The sequence below is a fragment of the Toxorhynchites rutilus genome, chromosome 2, assembly GCF_029784135.1.
Source record: "Toxorhynchites rutilus septentrionalis strain SRP chromosome 2, ASM2978413v1, whole genome shotgun sequence".
NCBI classification, from domain to species: domain Eukaryota; kingdom Metazoa; phylum Arthropoda; class Insecta; order Diptera; family Culicidae; genus Toxorhynchites; species Toxorhynchites rutilus.
The window spans coordinates 123,214,811-123,242,632 of NC_073745.1; the positions used below are offsets into that span (position 1 = coordinate 123,214,811).

The following is a 27,822-nucleotide window of genomic DNA, read 5'->3' on the forward strand; positions in this document are numbered from 1 at the left end:
GGATGCCAAATTCATGTTCAGCATCCCCAGAAATTATGCAAATACCATTTTTTCGGCATTTAACGACACTTTTTTTGCTTGGCCATTCGCGAGGAGCGAATAACCTAGCTTGTCCGGTCTAGCTGATTTGTCTTGTCACGGAGTGTCGATAGTGAAGCTCCAAAGCGTTTACGACTGCAAGTGTGTTGGAAACCGTACTGTTCTTTCATGGTGGACAGAGTTATTCCCAGAGTTTACCTATTTTCACAGGAAATATTTACTCACCACCATTACTCGATCGAGGTATGCCGTCGTTGAATTCACGCCAGTTGTTAGCTTTTGCTGCTACGTATTTGATCTCGCATTCGTTTTGAGCCGTGCGATAGCCTTCCACTATTCTCTCTTGTCCGGATGTCCAGCGGGCGGTCACAGGGTCGCCCGAATCCACTTCAAAGAACCGCCCAAAAAAACAAAATTGTCAAAAATCGACTCTGGGACTTTTTTTTCGGAAATTTTCGAGTTTACAGTAAATCTCGACGTTTCATGTAATTTTAAGACATTAAAACGACTTCTGTTAGACACCATCAACGCACGCAGCTCCCGATGAGAGTGATAAAGACGCCTTTCAGATACCGCACTACTTGAATGGCTCTTTCGGAAAATAATAGAAACATTCGGGCTGTGTTGTGTTTTCCTAGATTCTTGAAGTATCGACCTTTATTTTTTCCATATCTTTTTTGGATTTTTGTTGTTGTTGAATTGTTTTAGATACTTGGATGTATTCAGTTTTATATTTCTTCGTCCCTACCCTTTTATGCTGTTTCATCTCGTTCTTTTTTCTGTTCTCCAACATTTCCTGCCATTCTAATTATTTCAAACGTCTAGTTGTTGTGTGTATGTGTATGTGTTCATACAAGTTTTCTGTATATGGGTATGTGTGTGTGTTTGTGGGCATTTTAATTTTCCTCTTAGTTATCGTTTTATGTTCCTATTTTCGTGAATTATATTTAATGTAGAAAATAAATAAAACATTGTTCTTTAAATATAAACTTAAATTCATTTCGCTTAATTTTGTAAATTTGAATCCGCAATGATCTAACCCTCTGTCTCTAATTGTAGCATTTTAGATCGTAGTTTTATTTATTTTTAACGTATTTTCTCTCTTTTATGCAGCAGGTTTTTTTTCTTCTTTGCTCCAATCAATTGCTATTATAGATTTGCGTTGGATTATTTCTTTAAACGTTATTCAGTAAAGATTTTTCCTGTTAATATGCGTACCTGTTCCATTAATTTTATAATAATAGAAAGATGAACAAAGACTGTCCGACGATCCTTTCTCCAATTCGCTCAATTATACGTAACTGCTTTACGACAAATGATTATACTCGAATATATTCCACCTTTTTATACTATATATTAAGAATAATCATTGATAAGGTGAAATACTAATGTGTAGTCGTGTAAAATTGTTTTTGTTTACTTTCATTATATAGTTGCTCTGTGAAGCATCATTACTTGAGTTTTTTCTCTTCTTCAAGTTCATATTATTCTCCTCTTTTAATTATTTTAAGCTAATAGTCTTCTGGGTAGACACACTCCTTTACCATCATTGAATATTTATCTGCTGGTGTACATTAATAATAGATTTGATTTAAATCCATGCGAAAAACTTCGCTCCGAAAAGAAAACTCCAAAACATAGTAAGACGGGTAAAATTTTCCGCCAATTGCCGGTTGTTCTGCCTCTTGCAACAAGGAAAAATGCGCCGTACGAACGTAAATTTTGGTTCATATAACAGTAGCAGTAGTTTAGTAGTTTTTATCGTCATTTTCTCGTCGAATCCCGTTTGCCGTGTCAGCAGTATACATTTTTAGTTTCGTTCATCCGTCTGTCGATTCTCCCCATTTGCCTTCTCGATAGAAAATTTCTAACGCCAGTTGCGCGCTTTGAAGCATTACAACATGTAACATTGCTATGATGATGTAGCCATTGTTGAAACGTTATGTTTTATACATACTTGCAGTATAATGTTGTGTGAATGCAGTTTATATCATTTACTACATTTCCATTTCCGAAAGGAGTAAACTTTTGTATTGTGTAGTGATCTGCATTATATTGGCATTATGCTATGTGAAAAAAAAAGAATTATGTTCCGGTAGTATGTTTCTATCTGTGCATATTATAGTGTCGATAATAGCTTGAACAGATAACCACGAATGAAGGTTATTTTACTAAATTTAAAGTTCACTCATTCGTTCGTTTATAGTGAAGTTCAGTCACACCGAATCATTTCACTGATAAGAAATGTATTCAGAATCGCTTATTTTTCTTTTCAGCACAAACAAGTCAAACCATAACGTACCAATTTATTTCGTAGTTTTTGCAACCTTATTATGCTCGTGAAACAAAAGTGACATTTTGTTTATCTTTCTTGAGAACAAAAATGTTGTTCTGTTTACAGATTTTTCGTTTTCTGATGATGTTCATTAGCTATTTTTTTATAATAAATATTATGTTGTTTGTTTACCAATAATACATAATTTAGATAGACTACAATGGTTTGTTGAATTGTATGTGCAGATTTTGCTTCGTTTTACTGTCGTGTATTTTTCTGCTCATTATTATTGTAAAATGAATACTTTCTTCTCACCATCTAGTAAGTAAAACTCAGTACTTATATTCGGTAATTTCTGTTCTAATGGTTATACAGCTTCCGTCTACACTTTAATTTTTTTTTTTGCCAGAATGTTCTAAGTAACATATTCCTTCTCTGCGAATTATTAGTTTTTAAATTCAATGTTTACTTTTTCTTCGAATCGTCTTTATTTAGTTCACCATCAAGTACAGGTTTTTCGTTACCACCGCCAGGTTTAGCACCGAGATTTTGATCGTTCATTGTACTCACGTGTCCGCCTGTAGGAGAGAATCAATTGCAGAGTTAGTTAGTTTTCGTAGTGCAGTTTATTCATTTTTCTCCCAAAAGAACATTCGAAGTTCATGGTAAATAAACTTTCTATTCGAAAATGTCAACCATTGTTTACGATTTTTTTTCCAAAATTATCAAAATTTATTAGTGACAGATTATATTTCTAAATATCTCTGATATACATCCGCATTGCCGCATCTTTTTTTTACTATTTTTCAAATGATCAAATAATCTGTTGCTGATATTTGCTCTTGAAATACATATTTTATTTATTTTAATAAAATTAATCTATCACAAACCATACGAAGGGGGTCTCCGTAGCCACATTGGTTGCGCGTTCGCTTAGTAAGCGATCGATCGTGAGTTCAAAACTCAGGACCCTCATTGACCATCTTTGTGTTGTTACAGAATAGCTACGTCCACGCAACAATCATCAGCGATGGAGATCGATCCACGGTCGAAATAAGATCGATTTATCCATACAACTGCTCTGCTCTGCAAGACACATCGGGCCTGCTGTTCTATAAATAACTCAACAATGATCAATCAACTGTCTCCGCTGTCCGGTGGTCCCACTGGATAATGGAAGAACAGAAAGAATACTCTTACGCCTAAATGGCTACTGTGTGAATGTACCATATGTAATGGTATAGAAGGAATACTGGCGAATGGCAACTGTGTAATGTGCTAATTATAGATATATGATAACTATGTAACATGTACACGATTAAAATTCGGCTCTGTTACAGCTAAAAATGCCAATGAGCCTTAAATAAATAAATGGGATAAAAAAAACCATACGAATTCACAAAATGAGTCTTCCATCTCGAACGTCAACGTTTAGTCGCAGTATGAAAATGCTACTAAAAACTACAATGTCCTGGAAAAAAGCATTTTCTAAGACATTCCATATTGTACCATAATGGAATCATTTAATAAAATAATATTATTATTAGAAATTTAACAACTGGTATTTGCCCAGAACTCAGCTGACAACGATCCCACGAAAGTCAACCGTGACATACGTCTGAAATTAAGTCGAAACCGATTCTTGGTTGTAGCGCCAGTTCTGAAAACAACCATTCGGCTAAAACTGATGTCACCATCCGTCTGAGGTATTCTTGAGTTATCGGATATTAGCGTTTGATGGAATCCCAAATAGCCGAAGGATTTGAGTCTAATAATTCTTCTTCTTTTTTTTTGGCTTTGAGAGACTTTAAGCTTTTCAGTTCATTCGTCTCTAAGCCCAGTGTTTCAATCTTTTAATGTGAGGAATCCTGAAATCCAAATGAAAACAAAATCGAAAAATCGCCAAACAAAAACATTGACCGAAACCAACATTTTTGTTCCTGTAGGAGGTCAATCCAATGTTTTTTTTTTCCTACATAACAATGCGTGATCTTTTAACAAAGTAATACTGTAGAAAAGTTCACATATTTTTGAATTTTATAAGGTTTTGGTCTTTGTTAGGTTATATGAGGTTATGTACTTTTTGCACATAGTTGCTTTAAACCGAATTTATTGCCCAATAAAGTTATACAAAATTGAATGAAATTGATAGTGAGTGGTAGCTAATAAATAGACTAAGCTATCATTTGATGTCAAAACCTTACCATATGGTTGCTTTCCAAAGCCATGAAAAATTATCAAAATTGCTGTTCGATTTGTCGAACGCCTGGTATAAAACGGGTTAAACAAAATTTTATTTCATGATAAGGAAACTCTGATGTTAATTTAGCTTATTATCATCATGGTAAATAATGCGAACTAGATGGCAAAAGTTAGCGCTATTCTATATTCCGACGGATCTGCATTTCGTTCGAGTTATAATTTCGCATCCCCTATTTCAAACGGATCGAACGAAATGCAAAAACAACTCGAACGGGATACAGAATGAAATTTTATCAAGTCGTTCGAAATATTTCGAATCGATCGAAATACAGAATAGGGGTGAACATTTTCCACAAACATCGTAGAACAGCAACATTATCCTCTTTAACGATACACCCAACCGGGGGCCGTCAGATTCTCTAACCCCTATTCTGTATATCGATCGATACGAAGTATCTCCAACGACTTGATAAAAATCCATTCTGTATTCCGTTCAAGTGGTTTTTGCATTTCCTTCGATCTGGCTCTCTTCAAACATTAAATGGGCAAAACGTTCGAAATAGGGAATGCCAATTAGAACTCGAACGAAATGCAAATCCAGTGGAATGCAGAATCGAGATTTATAACATTTTTGTGACTGCATGAACAGATAATATCATAATTCAGCTTACAATGTCAGGAAAATGAGACCAATCAATTTGGAGACATTTTTCCATTTTCCAACACGTACCTTTAGAATCCTGAAAATAGCACTAATTATTTGATTCAGTGTTTGATTATAGAATCCATTTATAACGAATGACATCTGCATACAAAACATGCTTGGAGCGCAGGGTTGCCACATATACAGAATATTCTGTATTTTACAGAATTTCAGATACAGAATCTGTATTTTCAGAATTACAAATTTTCAGCAAAGACACAGAATTTACAGATTTTTTTTCAATTCAATTTTATATATTGAATGTATTACAGTGCATACATAGATACTTTGATTTATAAAAATGTTGAAATCAAAGCAACCAAATGGATTTCGTAGGAGGCAGTTGTTAAGCGAAATCTTAACAACTGCCTCCTACGATTTGAAGAGCTTGAATTATTCTTTTCGTTCCAAGTTAAGTATGACCATAATCAATTTACCAATCGTATAATGACTCATTTAAACGATCCTATGACTAAACCGATTATGCTGTTCCTAAACTTTGTTCCACCGCTCATCAATAACGTCAGTTGCACTTTTAAATCGGAAAGTTCTCAATTTCGGGAACTTTATAATGAGACAAGAATGTTATTGTTGATCATGTTGGGTAACTTATGTTTGGAGAACTACGTGCAACGATTCGCTGATGCTAACTTTGATGTGAAAGATTTTGAAGAATTTCTTAAGAAGGCTGAGGATGTTTATGTTGTTATCGATACAGAAGAAGCTGAAAAAGGATTGGATGCAGCTAGGAAGCTGACCTTAAAATCGATTTAGCGCGACTTCTGTATTGAACTTGTGAAACAGATTTCAAAGATTTTATTCCAATCGACACGAGCCTTTTTTTTGAGCGATTGTGCTTAGGGATGCCTCAATCTCACAATAGGTTACATGACGATCTTGCTTAATCATTTCGTGCACAGCATCGATGTTTTCTGGCACTACAGTCGATTTTGGACGACCTTCACGAAACTCGTCGGACAGCGAACTACGACCACGATTGAATTCACTATACCAGCGATACACAGTGGTTTTTGATGGAGCTTCATCGCCAAAAGTCTAATTAAGTTGATTGACGCACTCTTGTTGTGATAATCCACGTCGAAAGTCGTAAAAAATCATCGCACGAAAATGTTCACGATTCAGTTCCATTTTTTTGTCGAGACCAAACTTTCAACTAAATATAAAATAAACAAATAGCGTCCGTATGACAAAATGTGCTGAGTACGTATATCGTCAAAAATGTCAAACTTTACGATGGAACCGTCAGATGGACTCACATGACATCAGTGTTGCCAATTCCCGAAATATAAATAGTGACCCTTGTATTTTCTCAAAACCTCATTGATATGGGTTTTCCAAAACCCCATAAATATGAGTATCAAATGAATGGGCTTCACTAGTAGAACACAGTTATTTATGAAAAATGCAAATCCAAAATGGTCGCCGCCACATATTTTTCTTTTTCAAAACTTTATCAATATGGGTATCAAATGAAAGTCTCATTAATATGGGTATCAAATGAAAGGGCTTGGCTAGTAGAATACGGTTATTTATGAAAAATGCAAATCCAAGATGGCTGCCACTACCAAATGGCGGACTACATATTATGTCAAAACCCCGTTAATATGGGTATCAAGTGAAAGGGCTTCAATAGTACATCACAGTAGATCATGAAAAATTCAAATCCAAGATGGCCGCAATCACAAAATAGCAAATTTCTTTATTAAACGGTTTTATTTAGCTTGAACTGTTTGTATGTATATTTGTATGTATGTAGGGTTGTCCCACATTAATAGAAATTTGATCAATAGGAACTGACCGAATTTATAAAACACCTTTATCTCTGCTGTTATTTTAAAAATGCTTAAATGTCTAATTTGGCCGCCGCTACAAAATAACTGATTCCATATCATCTCATAAAAAAAGGATGATTGAGATATGTGTATCAAACGAACGAACTTGACTTGGAGAACACACTATGTATTTTCTGTAATCCACTCAATATCGGTATCAAATGAAGTTATTTGACTGATAGAATACAGTACAATGGTTTTATTGTAGAGAAATATTATAATGAAACAGATAATGTGCTAAAAACTAGAAAATAAAATAAGTAAAAAAATGAGTGGGTTATATCTATGATATAGCCGCAAGGTTGACGTGGGACTACCTTAGCTTAGCAATCAATTGTTTGTATTGATTAAATTTTTAATTGAATGAAACAATTTCCGAATTCAATTGAATTCAATATAGTAGTAAAAAGATATAATGCCATGTAAGGTTGATTCATGCATTGCGATAGATTATGTTTTTCGTTACAAGTAAATTTAATGACAGTCATTTTACGTTTGGTATGATGCCTAAGGCAAAATATGTGAACGGAAGAATAATCAAACGTCATCTAACCAGACATCTTGGTTTAGAGTCTGTGTTAGGCAAACACATTTCAGTCGGAACAAAAATGCCCCCGACTTGCATGTATTTGCAATGCCGATTTTTCCAGACACCTTAGTATTAGGTGAACACATTTCAGTCGGAACAAAAATACCCCCAACCTGCATTAATTTGCAATGCCAATTTCCTCAAATACCATGGTTCAGAAGTCTGTGTTGGGGAAACACATTTCAGCCGAAACAAAAATGCCGCCGACTTACATCTATTTGCAATGCCAATTTCCCTACGCTCCATGGATTTGAAGTCTGTGTTAGGGAAACACATTTCAGTCGGAACAAAAATGCCCCCGACTTACATGTATTTGCAATGCAGATTTCTCCAATGCTGCTTGGTTTTGAAGTCTGTGTTAGGGAACACATTTCGGTGAGAACAAAAGTCCCTATACTTTCATCTATTTGCAATGCCGATTTCCCCAAGGCTGTGCAGGGGAATCCGCAAATCGGGCCAATCAAAACGAGACAGTTAGGGCGTTTGGATAACGCTTAACATTTCACAGTTATTCAATTGTTTATCTGATGAAAAACAACATTTTATTAATTGCGATAGAAGCGTAGAAATATTCCCTATCAATTGATGCAAACATCTTTCCGATCCAGTAAGAAATGTTCGAGTTATAAGTATTCGAAATCTTGCATTTTTTCCTGCATGTTCTGTGTTTAGGTTTTCATTTTACCCCCCCATATACTCCGGTTAGACGTAGTCCCACGTCAAAAAAAACTTTTTAAGTTAAACGGTTTAATTGGGATTAAACATAATAATGTACTAAAAGCTAGAAAATAATTAGGCAAGTAGCAGTTAGCAGTCATTACACCTCTCCTTCATTAGTCTAGGGCATTGATAACACTAAAATAAAATCGTGGGGCACGTTGGATTTTCATTATCCACAGTTAGCGACTTCATCATATGTCCCACGATTTTATTTTAGTCTTATCAATGCCCTAGTCTAATGAAGGAGAGGTGTGATAACTGCTAACTGGTACTTGCCTAATTATTTTCTAGCTTTTAGTACATTACTATGTTTAATCCCAATTAAACCGTTTAACTTAAAAAGTTTTCTTTTACTTATTTTATTTTCAAATTTATTTTCGCTTAACGTCCTGATTTACAGTATTTACAAAATATTAACACTTGCAAAATTTTCGATATTTGATTTTGAATTCATTGATTGTACAGACAAACCTTTTTCTGTGCGAATTTTTTTTATTCTTTCGAGTACAAAAACCCTACTATTCTCGGCACAATTTGCCATAGAGTGCTCCTCCAATTTAATAAAATCTCTGATCGATCGAGGAAGAAAAAAGGCTGAACGTATCAATATGAAATTTCGCAAAGGTATTGGGAGTACATTACACTAAAAACTGAGGTACAAAATCGTGTCCTCCTCTGTTTTATTTTTTTCAAATGTATTTTGGCTTAACGTCTTTAAAAGATGGCCTGATTTACAATATTTCTTGTGTATCGTTTGTTCCTTGTTTTTTTTCTGTGGTGCGGGTTACAAAGAGTGTTGCCACACATACAGAAAACCGTGCCTGAATATGAAATTGCTCCGTAAAGAAATCACTGTTGGACAATAATTGGTTTGCTGAAATGGAATGACAGTTCGCTCGCATATTCTTACTATACCTCACTCCTCGGCAACTGTCGAGTGATTTTTTTCTGACTATAGTAACAACATCTAAATCGACAAAAATCACAATGTTTGATTCTAAACATTAGATCAAACAGCATAGGGCAGCTCGAAACTTTTTATATTTGATGCAATCGAAGTTTAGCAAGAGTGTGTACAACAATCATCAAACTAATGAGTAATTTGAGGCTTGAGCGGCGGCGTAGTGAGGGTATACAGCGCCCCCGGCAAACGATGAAAATGGCGCCCCAAAAAGTACCACTTTTATCGATTTTTTCACTAGTTTTGAGATTGTGATATTTTGTATAAATATGAGGAAAACTACTTGCTTATACCATTGTTCACTTTGAGCCGTTTATTCGTATTTGAAAGGCTACAAATATCCTTGCGTGCTTTAGCTGAAGCAAAATGGTCTAAAATTGCATCAAAATCAAAGTCTGCCCGATGCCACTGTAACTGGAAGCGTCAGTAAAATTCGTAGCGCCGTCTCGATGTTAGGATAAAATGCTGCCTAAGAACATCGAAGAGTTCAGGTCAAGGAATTGGTCCTTCATTGGCGTCTTCAATACTTCCACCTCTGATACAAGTTCCTCTGTTTCAACATCTGATCCATGATCCTGATCCAATTGATTCATGCTCATAGATGTTAGTCAGTCTCTCGTTATAAATGAAAAATCTGATGCTATATCCGCTATAGCAGGGGTGACCAAACTTCTCATCACCCCTTCCTACCAATACAATATCTTTTTAAGTATTCGTTAATAAGTAGTAGTTTGATTGTAGAATGTTGTCTTAGGTTTTAGGTAATGAGTTCTTCTCAAAAACTAATTAGTTATAACAACAATAAGCTCTTTTATTTTTTATGTTTTTATATTTATTGCGAACAATTTTGTTTTGAACACATTCTATCCTGAATGGTTGTTTTGTATCTGATAAAGCGCTGGAAACATTAGGTATTATATTTTCGACATGTTTTTCATATTGTTGTTCAAATGCACTCAAATTTATTCCCGAAAAAAGTTATCAACAACACATTTCCTCGCAAAGTAAATTCCAATAAGTGCAGTAGATATATTTTTGAAATTGAAATGCTTTTGAAATCAAGAGCTTCATTCTCTTGATTTTAAAAAAAAATATATCGCCATGAAAGTTGAATATTTCATTTTCAATCAATGATTTTTAATTTCATTGACATTTCTTATATGTTGATTCCATCATTGAATGGAAATGACATGAATTATGTTATGAATCTTTTTTTTTCTTAATATCTTCAAATCTTCTGTCGACCTCATTTCGTAACAAAGAAATTTAATCTGCATAACGATCGTATTCATGTGTTTTAATCTGCTGATTTAGTCGCAATATTTTCGAAGTGCTTTAAATTTCGTCTCCTAAATTGTGCTTTTAAGAGTGTTTTCAGTATTTTTCGTTGATGTTTTAAATTTAATTCATTTTGATTCGCTATAATGACAAAATGAAAAACGAGGATCATGCACCCACTTATTGAGGATATGATTTATTGGCAGTTGCCATTAATTCTTTTTTTTTTTAAACTTGGCACGTCGGGGTGTAATAATCATCTCCGATATTTGATCCGCGATTCTCTTGCCCTGAACTTGCGTTTCTGCAAACTGATCTTCATATGTAGTTAACTATTTTAACTAACTATATTGACTATTTTGAGAGCCAAATTCCTCACATCATCAGATTTCAATATTTTTGCGCACAGTATTTGCTAATGGATATAATGGTAGTTGATGAAATTCGGAATATTATCATCAATTTTTCAATGATTCAGAAAACCATTATGACTTCCAACCGATGTCCTAGGTCGTAATCGATACTAATTTTTGTATTGGAAATCATGCTTTAGTGATAGAGGACTTGAACGAGTATTTCAGATTCATTGTTAAAATTATCAAACAATAATTCTCCTTATGCAATAAAACTCCTTTCACAGTCTTCAAAAGGCTTCTTATGCTTCAATAAAATTTCATTTACTTCATATGATGCTATTGTGGCTGTTTTCGACTTCGAATTCGATCTCGAGAAAACTCGAGGAAATAAACTCTGCAAAACATTCATTTTGAACTAACGATAGTTTTTTTTCATTCCAATATTTTTTGTACATGACAGATTTTAGTAACGTGTAAATATCAGACGGGCGTGCGACAAGGAAAAGCTACACGGACGAACAGTCACCCGCGGTCTACGCTTTGGCCACTCATGCGCTATTTCTTCTCCACGCTGTTCTAACTGTATGCACAGTATGCATTCTTATAATGCAGCTTAACCATTTAACGGGTACTGGCAACTATATTGCCACCAACAAAAAATATTCTTTTTGCTGCACTTGCAATATTCTTACAATATTTTACTTAGCCAAAACCTTCTAAAGGTATCTGGCAATACTAATAATTTTTTTTGGGCTGCTAGAAATGAACGACATTAAGTGGGAGTCATTTTTATGTAACAAAACCACGATTTTAGAGCGCCGGCGAAAAATTCTGTTTAAATTGGTTGAAAATGTATCATGTTGAAAACATTTTCACTGTACATGTACTATTTGGGATCTACTGTGTAAGATCATGCACTTTTTTCAATAAAATAAATGGTGTATTTGATGATTTAATGAATTGTTTTGTTTAAATTTTTTTAAACCCTATATAAAAAAATGTTTTTTCGATGCACTAAAAATGTTGTAAATCGCTGAAATAATCGGTATCGCTGCACTAGGAATATTGTTTTGGTTTTTGCATAACCAAAGGCGCAATAAAGTGAAGTGTTATTGGGGTTAACGGGCAGTGGCAACTATATTGCCACTAATTTTTTCAACTGTTTCAATAGTTTTTTTTAAGTAAATAAGTGTTCTTCCTCATGTAAGGATTATGTTGAAGTCGATCCCTTGCCTAGTTCTCACGGCCCATTAAAGGGTTAAGGAGAGAACCCGGTCTGGAAGGTCAAAAAACAATTTTTGGCATTTTTGGAAGCTTATGCTCTCAGAAATGTTGTACTGAAATGATTTTCCGATATTTGATTTCGTTGGAAAGTTACAGCCAAAAAAATGAGATCACCTCAAGGATGATTTATACCGATTTTTTGATGAAAAATAACTTATTTTTAACAAAAATGGCCACATCTACGCATCCAGCTGTCACCAGCGTAATGATCACTATTCGTACATTAAACAATAACCAAAATACTCGAGTATTTCACTTTATTCCTAACATCCGGAAAAAAATCACGAAAATTAATTATTTTTCTACCTTCCAGAAAGGACACTCCCCCCCCTTAGCAATAACTGTAAAACAACGCATAGCATGGTGGGGCGCCCAAGTATATATAGCAAACAATTAAATTTTTTTTTATTTTATTGATACAATGTGATGTGGGGGGTCTCCGTCGCCACATTGGTTGCGCGTTAGCTTAGTAAGCGATCGATCGTGAGTTCAAAACTCAGGGCCCCCATTGACCATCTTTGTGTTGTTACAGAATAACTATGTCCACGCAACAATCATCTGCGATGGAGATCCATTCACGGTCGAAATAAGATCGATTCATCCATACAACTGCTCTGCTCTGCAAGATACATCGGGCTGTTGTTCTATAAATAACTCAACAATGGATCAACGACTGTCTCCGCTGTCCAGTCTTAACTGGATAATGGAAGAACAGATAGAAAACTCTTACGCCTAAATGGCTACTGTGTAAATTTGTACCATTTGCAATGGTTTAGAAGGGAATACTCTAACGCCGAAAAAATGGCAACTGTGTAATGTGCTAATTATAGATATGATAAATATGTGACATGTACACGATTAAAATTCGGCTCTGTTACAGCTAAAATGCTAATGAGCCTAAAATAAACTAAAGGGATAAAATAAAGTGATGTGATTCTGTTTCAATTTTGCGAAAATCAAAGAGCGGTCATTGGTTTCATATACGTACAGCAGCAACTACTCATGATGGATGTTTTTTACTCAATTGAAAGATGAAATATAATCCCGAAAAAAAATGCAATTGAAAATTCTTGGATTTTGGTGCCCCAGAGAGCCGTTCGCTTAGTAACTGGACACGCAATTCTCGGAATAAGCTCCACTATTTAAGAGCCTTTACCGCCATCTATCAGCAGAAGAAAATAGATTTATAGGAAGTATGAGGCATGTTACATTGTCGGTACACAACGTGTCGTACCTTCACCCTATGACAGATCCACCAGAAAACGCCGCGAGTACCGAGTAGCCACGTGAACGGTTTAAGGCACACATAGATACACCTAGACAAAGCGATTGGCTATCCCGTCTACAAGGTTCAATATGCGACGTACGATTATAAATGATTCAGTCATTTAAGCTGTTTTATCAATAACAAACAGAGCTAATCCCACGATCCATATGTCCAATACTCAATTCCAGCAATTCCAGAAGATCCGATCAAAACGATCCGAAGAAACGATTGAAACAATGTTGAACAAAGATGTAAAGCACTCTCCTTCTTTCACTTCGTTCTTTCTAAATTATCTTAGGCGCGCTTGTAATCGCTCATCCTTACCTTTTCATCTTTCGTCTTACGAAATATTTCAGGGACATGAAAGTCTCTCTATTTGTATTTCGGTCCGCTCAATCCTTGAGTGGGCTTGTGTTGTATGGTTGCCTTACTGAACTCACTGAATCTACACAAAGATATCGCTAAGGCGGTATTCGTATCAGATCTGATACTCTCGAATATCGACTGTTCTGACCTTCTTCAATGAATTTATCTTGATATGAGGATACGGAGTTTGCGCTCTCTAATGCTTTCATTTTGTATCCCTCTTTTACGAACTAATTACGGGTATCATGAACCCGTATCGAGTATGTGCCGTGTTTCCAACCGCTCATTACTTCGACTTTTACTTGATCCGTTCAGGATCATATTTGAAGGTATTTAAGTTTGCAGGACATGAATGTTTTATTCTAAGACTATTTTTGAAACTTTGTGAACTCACCTTGCAAAACGTTCCTTTGCATGATTGAACCTGAAGGTTTAGAGCGAAATCTAACTCCTTCAAGAAAACACAGTTGTGTTCAGAGCTAAACCTGTCAAATCTGAAGACGAGCTCTTCGTAGAGAATTTTATGACATAAAGAAGTCGCAATTCGAAAACATTCGAAATCAACTTCTATAGCGTTATAAAAACTACCGACAATTTAGGGATTAACGGTTCTACACTTACATATAGTTTCGAACGTATACTTAACCTATTTAGAGAATTGTTTCGGGTTTATGTTTCTGACCAAACGTCAATCTCTGCATGGAAAGGAATAATTCTATTTTCTACCAATAAAACAACAATTTTCCTGTAAATAAGGTCTCCATTTTTTATCTGTCGATGTATATTTTAGCTGCCATTCTTCGAGTATTAAATTACAGATAAACATATGTCTGCTACTAAGTCACAAATGATTTAACAGAACATTTCATATTGAAGAACCTATTTGAACTTGTTTGAACTTAACTATTATGCCGAAGAAATTTGAATTGTTACCCAAATTTCATTTGTAACCAAAAAAAACCACGTTCAACCGAAAGAAGAAAAGCATAGCCGTCAACTATAATCCTATCGCTTTGAAATAATTTATAACTTTTCATATTTTAACTAATAATAATCGCTACATTTTACTAGAACTTCTTTTTTTTTATAACTTTATTTGTAATGAACTTCTTCTCTCATCACTAGGAAACGCTACTCAAATGGTTGTAGACAGCTAAGTTTCATTTTAGCATGTGTAAATTGTGAATCATGATTAGGCCTTAGTAGTTTGGAATCACTTTCAGGGTAACTTTGAATTATTAGAGTCTACGAGGATCGTTTGAATGTTCTACTTGTTGAATGAAGAAAACTCAGTTGTCTAGCGTTTTTTAATGTAAGGCGGCTCGCACACCGAAGCAATAAGCAACTTGCAACTGTCAACATGCAATAAGCAATATTATCGCCAATGGATTTTTACATTTAATTTTTGTTGATCTCGCACACCGACGCAATACGATATCGCTGTCGCCTTTACAGAGCAACACATGTCGCTAGCAACACGGTGTGTCGGTTGAAGAGCAACTTATTGCCCATATTTTGACAAGTTTCGTACATTAAGCCGATTATTGCATAATGTCAGGGGTTTTCATTGCTCTGGTATGCGAAGAACAACAAAATATGTTGCCTGTTGCATATTGCGTATTGCAGTTTGCTAGTTGCTTATTGCTCCGGTGTGCGAGCTGCCTAAGACGACCAATAGAAACGACGTCTGCAAAATTTTCGGGTACTGTCACAGTTCAAGTTTAAGATGAAACTTTATTCATTGCGGACTTGACGTGGCAATAACTCTACAAACTTTTCATGGGAAATAGGGCACTACGGAGAAGAGCTAAGCACACTTCACGCAATAAATTGAAAATAATAACTATTTTTTAAATAATAAACAAAAAAAACATAATTTTTTAGATGACCCTCACAGGAAACACACACGCTCGGAAAAACGGCTCCCAACTACTTTCCGGTTCACCATAAACCTTGAATCAAGTGACACACGCATGGTTTCGCATCTACTTACCACGATTTCCACCGTAATAGTGCTTGTTGGGGTTCCCCATTGCCTGTGCCATATTCGGTTGCTGCTGCTGCTGTCCGGGATTGTGATTCGACTGACGGATTGGCCTCTGCTGGTGCATCCCTGGCACCGGTGGCTGTGAGTAATTCGTTGGCCTTTGAATCGGCGAGGGATATCGCTGGGGCATGACACCACCTTGTACTCCCTGGGGCGGGGGACGACCCCCGGCTCCTCCAGCTCCACCAAGTCCAGCCGGTGGTTGCTGGTTCGGGGGCATCATGTTACGGTTGGGGTTTTGCTGCTGGGACTGCATCGACTGATTCATCTGTTGTTGGTGCTGCTGCTGCTGATTGGGCTGTTGCTGACCCTGTTGTGGTGGTTGTTGACTTTGCTGTTGTTGCTGCTGCTGCTGCATCAGCTGGTTCTGGAGTTCCCACTGTGATAAAAATTATAAATGCTGTCAAATCCGCAGAATATATAAAACATGAACGACATACCGTTGTTGTAGCATAACCCTTGTGGTGAGGAGGGCTCGCCTGTGGTGGAATCTGTTTCAAATTATTCAGACCATCTGTATTCAAGGGGCTTTTCAACTGTCGACCATTCTGTAAAAAAAACGCAACATACGAACTATTTATTTCGCTCCAGGCGTTCCTATTTAAGAGACTAATATTTAACCAAAAGACTCTACCAAGGTTTGGAAACATAATTTTAAAATATGTACAATTGCCGTTCAAAGCAATCGAACGGCAGCTATCAATGTTAGGAACAAGGAATTTATACTCCAAAAAAAACTACGTACTACGTTAGATAAATAGAGGTGAAGTTGAACACGCCTTCGAACGCAGAGAAATAATAATAAGTGAGAGATACATAATACGGATTTATTTTACCAGAAATGATACATGATTTCGATACAATCTAACGTCCATTATATTGCAATTTAAATACATGAAAACAAAAATCCACCTGAAAGAAACAAAATAAATAATAACATACAAAGTGTTCAATATCACCTCACCCTAATTTTGATGACCTACTATGCCAAAAAAAACCCAAAATTTATTATTTAAATGATACGATTTATATAAATATAGCTAATGTGTGTACGCTTGATAACTCACGGGATCCTGCATGTGTGATTGGGGCTGGTTGCTTTTCATATATGCGGCCGCCGATTGAGGATTGTTCGTTGGACCGCCTCTGTACTGTTGGGAAATAGCGGCGTTGGCTGCCAGCAGTGGCGAGCTCAGGAATTGCGACGCGCCAGCATAGTTTGCTAGCTGCTGCTGTGGTGGTGGCGCACTGGAGGGTGTCTGTGCCCCATGACCACCAAACATACCAGCGGCTGCCGCTTGGATACCGTAGTTTTGAGTCGCTCCGGCATTGCCAAAGAATGCACTTTGGCCGCCGGCCGAGTTCGAGTAGAAACTGTTGTTCTGAATGGGTGGTGCCGGTGGGAACATGCCCATGTATTGGCCCCCGTAGGGCTGACCGACGGAACCACTTTTCGATCCTATTGCACCGATTTGCTGCGACGAAGGTTTCACCGACGATGACATCAACGAGTTGGTACTCGACGAGATGAGCATAGTACTTGGATTGTTCAACTGCTGCGAGGGCGACGGATTGTAGGGATTTTGGACGGCGCCGCCCATACGGAACTGCGATGTGAGACTCTGGTACATATCTGGAGTGGGGGCTGTCTGCAGATTTGGCGGAGTAGTCATGTACGCGTTGTACGGTCCAGTCCCGGTCCCGTAGTGACCGGCGAATTGTGAAAACTGTGAACGGCCCGCTGCGTCGAGTTGGAATGCATTGTATAAACCACCCTGTGAGGGCATTGCCGACGAATTGTAGATAACAGCTGGTGGGGAAGGAATGTTAGGCATTCCGTACTGAGACGGTTGATAATATGTTTGTGGTGCGGATTGAATAGTACCTTGTTGCATTGGAGGCGGCGATAGGCCCAGTCCGGACTGATGCATGTTCTGCTGCGTTGGTTTAACCTTACAGACGTTCGCATTGTTGGCCAAAACTTCCGCCGCGTGTTTCATACTCATGTTGTTTGCCTGATGTTGAACGTTGTTACCCGGACCAACCATTGCGTGTTGCTGCTGGCCATAGTTGTTATCACTATCATTTCCGCCTGCGGTGCCACTTATCACAACACTTTCGTTAACCGACTTGTTGAAGTGTTGCTCAAGTGATTGCTGCTCCTGCTGTCCGAAGCCACTCGCATACGATTGAGCCGTTGCTGCCGCAAGAGTATGGGCCGGGTGGTTGTGGGACAAGTTTACGTGCGAATGTTGGAACTGATGGAGATGTTGCTGATGCTGCGAGGAAACTGCAGTGAAGTTAGCCGTCAAATGAACCGCGGCAGCAGCGGCTGCCGCTGCGGCGCTGTTAGCATCTTCAGAAGCATGTTCCGGTACGGAGGGCATCTCCCAAACTTTCTTAACACTCGCGATCTTCATGTTGAGGTCCGCAGTTGAAGGGGAAATAATTTGCGCCTTTGGCAGACAGAGACCTGCTGTCTTGTTTTTAACATCAATGAGCTGTGAGATATCCGCTTCGAACGAATATGGTTTCATTTCCTTGTCATAATCGGCTTCGGCAGCTTTTTGGAACGTCATTCCCTGTAGAGCACTCGCAATTGCATCGGTTTGTGTGCAAGGCTGCTGTTGCTGAATATTTGTTTGCTGCAGAGATCCTTGGGTCGTGAGTGGAATTTGCTGTTGCTGTTGCGGGCCATTAGCCGATGGGGGCTTCTGAGGCTGTTGTGGTTGTTCTATCATTTCCTGCATTGCAACTGGCACACCACTGGAGGCTTTGAATACTTCCTCCTGTGAGGGATGTCTTACTTGATGTTCCTGTTTTGTAATCTGCGCCATTTGCTGTGGCGGTTGCGGCTGCTGCTGTTGGTGGTGTTGTTGCTGCTGCTGTTGCTGTTGCTGTTGCTGGAGAGGGCCCAACGGTCCCGGATGACCTCCAGAATGCTGTCGTTTCATTTGAACCTGCATAGGACACTGCTGCTGCTGCTGCTGCTGCTGTTGTGGATGAGGAAGTTGTGGCTGATGTTGTTGTTGTGGGTGGTGATGCTGCTGTACCATCGCGGCTGTGGTGGCCACTGCAGCCGCCGAAGAAGACTTGTAATTCGTGTTTTCGAAAATGATCGTATTCACTGGAGGCGTTGCGCCGTCCAAGTGTTGTTTATTGTGGTCAGTCTTTGCAGAATTGTTACCCAGCGCATTTGCCTTGTCTTGTGTTACATTTTGCTGCTGCTGCTGCTGTTGCGGCGGTTGCGAATTCATAGCGGGGCTTACATCAGGATCGTTTCCTTCTCCAATGTTCTGCTGGACATCATGAACTCCTGCGTCACGTTGGCGTTGCTCCTTCGGTTTCACCAATCGCGGAGTTGGATTGGTCGAGCGTATATTTGGCTGACTACGGGTATCTTGAATAGTTTTCAGCTGTGTTCCTGGCGCAGTTGATGACGATGCCAATTTTTGAGCTGGTGCAGCTGTTGGAATACCCGCAGCACCCGTAACAACAGCCTTTACAGGCATTGAAGATTTCGCTGGTGGTGCAGATGTGGTTTGCTGTTGAGATTTGGCTGGATGTTGTTGCTGTTGCTGAACTTGCTGTTGTTGTTTAATTCTATGCTGTCCACTCTTATGTGCATCCTTCATTGGATCATCCGTATCGTGACTATCGCTGTCTACTCTAGGTTTTTCCTTGTGCTTCTCTTCTTGAGATTCGCTCTTGCAGCTATCGTGTCGTGGTTTTTTATCGAGGCTCAACTTTTCTACCGTCTTCAATTTCTCCTGCTCGGAAATAGTTTCATCTGCCGGTTTACCCGGAGGTTTCATGTTTCCAGACGGACTTCTCTGTGGGAGTGAACCAGGGGGCTTCAAAATAACCGCAGACTTGTTCGCGAGGCCAGCACTGAGCACTGCTTGCTTTTGCTTTGTGCGGTCTTCGGTAGGCGCATGTTGATCCGCAATTTTGATGTCTTTCGAAGCTGGTTGAACCTTCGATTCTCCCTTTTCCTCGTTGCTTCCGAAAGGACTCTTCGAACTTGGAGGCCCATAGCCATCGATTTTCTTACCAACAGTCGATTTACGGAATCCGGAGCCACCGATAGCGGAACTCATTCCACCACCACGACCCCTTCGTGATGGCTCCCCACGGGGAGCAAACCCTTCTTTAATGCTCTGCGACTGACCCATTGAAGAACCAGTGTGTCTATACTGGCCACCACTCTCCTTTCTTTCGTATTTACCTTCCTTCCTGAATTCTTCCTCACCATCCTCAGAATAATCCGATTCGCTCCAATAGTCTTGATTATAGTTTCGATTGTGACCCATCCGGGGAGCTCCACCTCGTCTGCTCCAGCTACCACCCCCGCGATATCCACCCCCAGCAGCATATCCGCTCCGGGAGTGAGTTCCACCACACGGCTGGTGTCTTCCACCCGATCCCCGCATATGCATCGGTTTCTTCGAACCATACTTACTATCATTCGATTCCTTGCCACTTGTCGCACTACCCTGAGAAGTATTCATCTTTCCATCCGATTCCGAAAGCCGTCCAACGCTGGCATCGATCCTTGCGCTGTCCGATCCAGACATGTCTTTCTTCTCGTCCAAAGAAGTCGAGCTCGTTTCAAGCATTTTCTGCTGCGCATCGTCCGAAGCTTCCACCGAATCGTTCCATGATTTAGACTGCTGTTTGACAGCACTCGTTTTAGATTCATCATGCTTAGCAGCATCCACTTTGTGGTGTTGCTCTTCCGCTAGGGCGGGGGAAATTTCCTTGATTCTTTGTAGAATTTGCTTCGGTTCACCTTCCGACAGGACTGACGATTCGGAAATTTTGCGATTATCTCCCTGTGGCTGCGGCTGCTGCTGCTGCTGTTGCTGTTGTTGGATTTGATTTTCTTTGGCTAGAGCCGCTGCTGCTTCCGCCTGCCTTCGATCTTCTTTTTCCGCTTCGCTTTCCCACGAGCCAATAATTTCCTTCGAACTGCTATGCAGTTGTTCCACCTGTCGACTGTTATCATCGCTGGACACACTAGTTTTCCTCTGGGACGTATTGGACATACTGCGGATCAACTGTGGCGTTGTGCGTCCACCACTCAGCTTGCTGGAAGAATCCCTTCCGCTACTGCTGAAACGATCATCTTCCTCCGAATCGATGCGGCGTTTCATTATCTCCCTAGGAACCATTTCCCGGTCACGATCCTTTTCGTGATCTCTCAACCCCACATCCCGCTCATCGGTTCGATCTCTCACATCACGGCTGCGCGAAGAAGCATCGTCCATCGCATTATTCCTCCGGGGCGCAGAAGACTGACTTTTACCGTAATTTTGCTGGCTATGAATGAACCGGGGATCATACTGTTGCGCGAAGGGGACATTCTTCCCGTCGGACTGCGTCTGCGACTGAGACGTTGGCGTTTGATTGGCAGTGCTACTACTGTTGCGACTGTTTGAATCCCTAGTGATAAAATCTCTCCCTCCTTGCAGATTATTCCCGGAGGGATTGCGTTCTAGTTTACGCTTCTGGAATCGGGGCGGCAAATTTGATTGGAAAGTTTTCGAGAATGCTGGCATATCCCCCCATCCGTCCCTCTCCCGATCACGCTCGTTTGTCCAATCGCGATCTCGGTCCTTCTCACGGTCGTAACGGTCCTGTCTTCCATAGTCGTACCGTTCCCGATCACGATCACGATCTCTATGATCTTTCGAATCAACAACCCTCTCTCGATCCACGCGGCTGCTCGAAATGTTACGTTCTTTCCCATCAACAGATTCACTGTAGCTAGACGAATGTTGTTCCCGATCCTCTTCATCCTTTGCCGCCGCTAAAACGGCGGGTGCAGCTTCCTCTGTCTTTTTTCGGCTCAGTTTCTGTTCCAACTCCTGTAGTTTCCTCGCAGCAGCCTGCTTTCGCTCCATCTCACGCCTCTGATCCTCTTCGCGACGTTGCTTCAGTCGCTCCTTCGCTTCCGCATCCAAACCTCGGCCTCCCGCCATATGCCCATTCTGCTGAGGTGGACGGACCGATTGCTGTTCTCGTTCGCGTTCCTGGCGCTCGTGTTCAATTCCTTCCTGTTCAAGCCTTTCTTGTTCACGTTCAACCTCGCGACTCCAGGCCATACGTTTATCGTCTTCTTGATGTGACTGCTGAACTTGTTGCGGAGGCTGTGGTGGTGACAGCGATGATGGCGTCTGCTGCTGTTGCTGCGACTGAGACTGTTGTTGAAGTTGCTGCGGTGGTGGCTGTTGTTGATGTTGCTGTGGCGGTTGGTGCTGTTGATGGTGTTGCTGTTGTTGTTGATGGTGGTGGTGTTGATGATGCTGCTGCTGCTGCTGCTGCTGCTGTTGATGTTGCGATTGCTGCGCGGATAATGATGCTTGATTTTTCTCATGTTTGCTAACCAACGGGGAAATGTCTTTCGGTGGACTCGGTTCCGATTCATCGTCTGAAAATTGCAGCTTCTGATTGTAGTCGAACTCGTCATCCTTAGCCCAACCTTCATCCTTCGAAATAGCTTCAATACGCTGGAGTTCTTCATCTCTGATGATCGGTCTCTGAATCAGCACCTCCATTTCCACATATGGTGAACCAGTCTGTTGTGAACGTTGTTCATCTTGCTGTTGCTGTTGTTGTTGGTGATGATGATGGTGCTGTTGTTGCTGCTGTTGTTGCTGTTGATGATGATGCTGCTGCTGTTGTTGCTGCTGTTGTCTGTTCGCCAGACGAGGTGGTTGCGTTTGGCCACGACGTCCTGTTTGATAGGAATCCCGATATCTTCCACCAGACTGGGTAGGCGAATAACTTGATCCATGGGACTGATGATTCGCTGACGGAAGAACGAAGCTTGGTAGCATACTGTTGTATCCACTATTGTTACTCCTTCCGACACCTCCTCCACCGCCATTCCCACCAGAACTTCCGCGATTGGACTCATCACTCGATGGGGGTGGTGTAACCGAATTTCCACCTGCGCCTCCGCTGCCACGATACATGAACTGTGGCATCAGAGATCGGAACTGCGGCGGTAATGGTGCCTGCTGCTGCTGCTGTTGTTGCTGTTGGTGGACCTGGCCCTGTTGGCTGTTGTTTGGCCCATTCACACCTGCATTGCTGTTGCCACCACCAGCACTCTGCTGCTGTTGCTGCATCCAACTGGCTGCATCCGTCTGCGGTCTCAAACTGACCTGTGGACCATCCATGTACTGATTGGTCGGCCTCCCGTCGCAGCCGTCGTGGTGAAGATGATGCTGCTGCTGCTGCTGCTTGCTGCTCGGACCAAACTGACCAGTGCCATCCAGAGAGGGGAACTCGTTCTGCAACATAAACAGTTATTAGTAAATTGATCATAAAACATTATTTCGTCGCTGCTATTATCATGTACCGAATTCCATTGTGAAGAAGAGGATGTAGAATTTGAATGAAGGGCTTGTTGATTACTGGTGTAGGAAGTGTGCACTGCTGTAGTACCGACCGTGGCGTTATTGTTTGTGCTACTTGCTGCTACTGACGATGTTGCGGGTGCAGTGGTAATACTAGAATTGTTGTTCTGGTTGTCTCCCGATTCGTTACCCCAAGTGCCTTGTTGATCCGATGGTGTAGAAATTTCTGCTTTCAAAGATGGAAGGTTTGCTGGTGGGCGACGAGCCGAGGGAACCTTTCCCAAGCTTTGCATTCCATGTTTACGAGGAGCTGCACTTTTTTGAGTAGTTGGTTCAAGAGATTCTCCCTGCAATAAAATACAACAATGTGTTTTTCTTCAAACATTTCAAATCTCGGTTTCAAGGTGCGTACTACTTACCCGACTTGTGCTGTATAGTTTGTTGATATCTAACGCTGCGAATTTGGGCTTTGCATTGCGCTCCCCCCTAGTTCCCCCCAATGCATTCATGCTGCCAGAGAATCTTCATCAGCGAAAAAGTGTGGAAGCCGCTTGCGCACCTCAACCGGTCCAATTTTGTCGAGTCCAAAGATAGCTCGGTTTAGCTCGTGGTCACGCGGTGGGCTTAGCTTTAGAGATGGGACAATCAGAGTTCCTCGCGAAGACGGTTGGCGCTTCGTTGCTTGTTTCTGCGGATAATCGTAGGGGAAGAATGAATGGTTAGTAAAGATTGTGAACATCGGTGTGAATGTTATATTTTCGAGAGCTACAATTATAGTGGAATGAAGCTGTATAGTAACTAGTAACTCTTATTCCTAGGTTGTAGTTTATACATTAGCAAAACGTTTTTAATTTACTCCAAAATATGGCAGTACTAATGTTAGCAGGTAAATTTTTAGCATAATTTATCACCAACACCTCTGTGAACGTATTTTTCTGATACGTTAATAATTTTTTTCAACCGATCAATCGGCACACAGCAGCAGATTTTTATGATGGTGAAAAAATGATCCTGTCGTTAACTTTACCGTTTCAATGCTAATACTGCTAAAGCACCACTGATACCATTTGCATTTTTAAAAAATGGACAATAATTGCCGATTTTTCATAGGTTTACCTTCACACACACTGACGAAACTACCCATGCAGCATCAATCATAGTAACCCGTGAGTCAGCAGAAAAAATTGAACAGCTCTATCAGTCGTACTATAATCGTGATAGTAACAGTGAAGCTACTCCGTTCAGAAGTGTGCGCGTTCAAAAAATGGTACCCCGTCGCGTCGAAAACGGATATCGTGCGGTACTTTGTGGACGCCGGATACACCCGTTCCGGCATCTACAACATCTTGGCAATATTGGACAACAATCAGAGCATCGAAAGAAAGGCCTGTTCCGGATGACCAACGACCCTGAGCGACAAGAAGCTCCAAAGGATGCTGAAGATCGAGGGAAAAGTGGCTACATCGCTGCGTGCGCTTGGCCGGGAGGTCGGTACAACCGGCCAAACAGTGAAAAAGTACCTGGCGAACATGGACATACACGTCAGGAAGCGGAAGTCCCATCCACTGGCCTCGGAGCTGCAGGCAATGCCGCAGCGGCAGCGACTGAATAAGATGGTCAAGTCGATTTTCCCGGCGAATCGCGATGTGGCGGTGATGATGGACAGCAAGACCTATCTCTCCCTGGATGGCAACGACTGGCAGGGCACTTCGTATTTTACTTCCCCCACGAAGGAAGTGAGCTCCGAAGTGAAGTTTATTTCAAACACCAAGTTCCCCAAGAAGGTGCTGCTGTGGCTGACTATCAGCGAGAAGGGGCAAAAAAGGGACAATCAAAGCCGCTCTTCTTTAGCCCCGGACTGGCCGTAAACGGGGAAATTCATAGTACTGCCGGAAGTTGCGTCGTTCATCAAGAAATAAGCGTCATCCATGCTTCGTGCCCATAGAGAACAACCGGTCGGATCAGAGATTTGTACATAGTACACTTCGTACGGGGTGGGAGTTTGCTGGATCTTAAGAATTTGCGAAGCTTATAGTAAACGCGACTTCCGTTAACTATGCGTCTACGAATTTCACGACCGTTGTTGTTGTCAGTTGTTGTCAACGGTAGACAAATTCCTATACCACCTCGAATTCATCGCCGTCGATCACAATACTACTACCAAGTAGAATTCCGTTTCGATCAGTCCTTCCTGCTAATATGTATTTAGTCTTAGATGCAATGATCCCAAGTCCAATCAGCCCTGTTTCGTGTATACAAGTCCGCTACCGTCGCATGTGTTCTTCCGATTATGTCAACATCGTCGACGAAGTAGATAAGCTGACTAGACTTGTTGGAAATCGTGTCCGCATTTTGCCGTCCGTTCTGCCCATAACACCTTCTAGCGCTACGTTGAAGAGCAGACGAAGGAGTTCATCGCCTTGTCGAAGTCCACTGTGAGTCTCGAAAGACTCCGACAGATCGCCTGAGATCCGCACACTGCACCGCGGACCGTTCATCGTTGCCTGAATCAGTATTCTCAGCTTTCGAGGAAAGTCGCCATGTTCATGGTTCTCCTTCGATTCGAAATAATCGACACATGAAAAACTTGTACGAAGGAATATTTCTCAGGTCTTCTTTAACCCTTTCACTACAGCAGTGTGCTCCGTCGGAGTATTACCGCTAAACGGAGCACTACGCTGAAAAGTATGCATATCGCGCTTGTGTGATCGTTGTCCAGTATCGCCCTGATGTCGTCTATAGACTACGCTCGTACACACAGGTCATCACGCGGATGTCGCCTATAGACGACGCTCGTAGCGAAAGGGCTGAAAAACAAGATGTTCGAGATCGTCCCAAGAATACTGACATGTAGCTCCTTCTCTCCTTCGTTCCAAAACTCCTTCTCTCCTTCGTCCAAAAATCTGACATTCAGATTCATCTGAAGCTTTTTTGTAGTCTTGTTTAAAGAATCGTCAAATCCAACAACATTTTAGTTTACACCATGCATTGTTTCATCGAGCTCGAATACAAAATACGGGGCAATGACGAACATTATTATAAAGCTCATTTTTTACGGCGTAGTTGAATCTTCTCAATGATCTGGCTGTCATGAAACATGTCCTTTTCAGCAGTGTGGAGTGATTTGTGACAAATAATTGTTTCCAGACACCACATAATCTCAGGTTTTATATCATCGTTTTTCAGCTAAAATTTATCGACAGTTTCCGAAGAAGGAAGAATGTCGAGGAGCATCGATCAAAGTTGAACTTCAGGTACTGATTGCACAGGTAAATTATCGGCTGCAACACCGAATTCAACTTGAACCACGATCCCCTAGAGGTGCGTGGTTCGAGCTCTCGATGTGAATGAGATATTTGAAATCATGGCCGACTTCTGTTCGTTGGCTATGCTTTTCAGATTTCATGTAACTTTTGAGAGCCTGTTTGAGTCTATTGCTGGGAACGATTTCAAAGGACGCAGTTTGAAAACAATCATCAAGACTGGACCATGTCACATTTTTATGATTTCGAGAAAAACGAACTTGAAGTTTAGTGTTATAAGGGGTTTCCGTTGATAATTCAAAACGATTTCGATCCGTTGTTACGCTTGATTTTCCAAATCTGATAAATGTAGTATGTAGCTTACAAAATGCTTAACCTAATCCGATCACTAACTCGAAATTTTCAATTTTCCGACTTGGTCCCCTCTGACTTAACACCGACCATTTGTAAAATACCAGCAAAAACAGCGCGAATGTAGAAACCTTCTACTTTCGCGCTGTTTACGCTTCTCAAGGGATAACTACATCCACAGGCAAAAGCGAACAACATATACCAGAAAACCTGACTAGTGAAAACAACATTTTTTTCTTTATATCATCTTCTTCTTCTTGAATGGCGTTAACGTTCCCTGTGGAACTTTTGCCGTCTCAACATATGCATTAACTAGCGTCATTTATTAATACTTAGTTGAGATTTCTTAAGCCAAATAACACGCCTTGAATGTATTCTGAGGGGCAAGCTCTAGAACACGCGTGACCACAGTGCAAGTCGAAGGAAATTTCTCTGATGAAAAATCCCCCGGCCAGAACGGGAATCGAACCCGAACACCCGGCATGATAATGTGAGACGCTAACCACTCGGCCACGGGTGCACTTTCTTTATATCATATCAACTCTAAATTACTGCAATAATCGAAATTCTAACTTCTTCATAATCAAAAGGTACGGCAATTTCACACTGATTCGAGACGAAATTCACTGATGTTCCCTTATTTTCCATGATATCATTTGAATTCCCTAATATACCCTGATCTTCACGATATTTCCAGGTAGTCAACACCCTGATATAGCAGCATGAACCGGCCGATGAAATATCACGGCCTCGTGTCTGACCGCGATGCATTTCAATGGCCTTCGTATTTCATCCGTCCTTCCTTTTGAATGCGTTTAGAAAATTATATCTGAATATAATAATATATTTGATCAGGTATACATGAGGTTCACAAACCCGAGATGCTGAAGACAGAAGCTAC

At 40.5% G+C, this 27,822-nt stretch overlaps 1 protein-coding gene across 6 annotated transcripts in view; it reads right to left on the reverse strand.

Moving 5' to 3' along the window:
• Positions 1 to 661: 661 nt before the first annotated feature.
• The window catches only part of LOC129764244 (trichohyalin-like), a 43,937-nt gene continuing 16,776 nt past the window's right edge, over positions 662 to 27,822 (reverse strand). For 5 of the 6 annotated variants that reach the window (XM_055763136.1, XM_055763134.1, XM_055763133.1 and 2 more), the window contains 6 exons: positions 23,727 to 23,995; positions 23,310 to 23,654; positions 17,008 to 23,241; positions 16,381 to 16,488; positions 15,887 to 16,319; positions 662 to 2,892 (listed from right to left, as the gene is read on the reverse strand). In XM_055763136.1, the coding sequence (XP_055619111.1) occupies positions 2,780 to 2,892; positions 15,887 to 16,319; positions 16,381 to 16,488; positions 17,008 to 23,241; positions 23,310 to 23,654; positions 23,727 to 23,816 (7,323 nt within the window). In that variant the 5' untranslated portion in view covers positions 23,817 to 23,995 and the 3' untranslated portion in view covers positions 662 to 2,779. The remainder of the gene's footprint in view (positions 2,893 to 15,886; positions 16,320 to 16,380; positions 16,489 to 17,007; positions 23,242 to 23,309; positions 23,655 to 23,726; positions 23,996 to 27,822) is intronic. The other variant, XM_055763137.1, reaches the window with a different exon arrangement.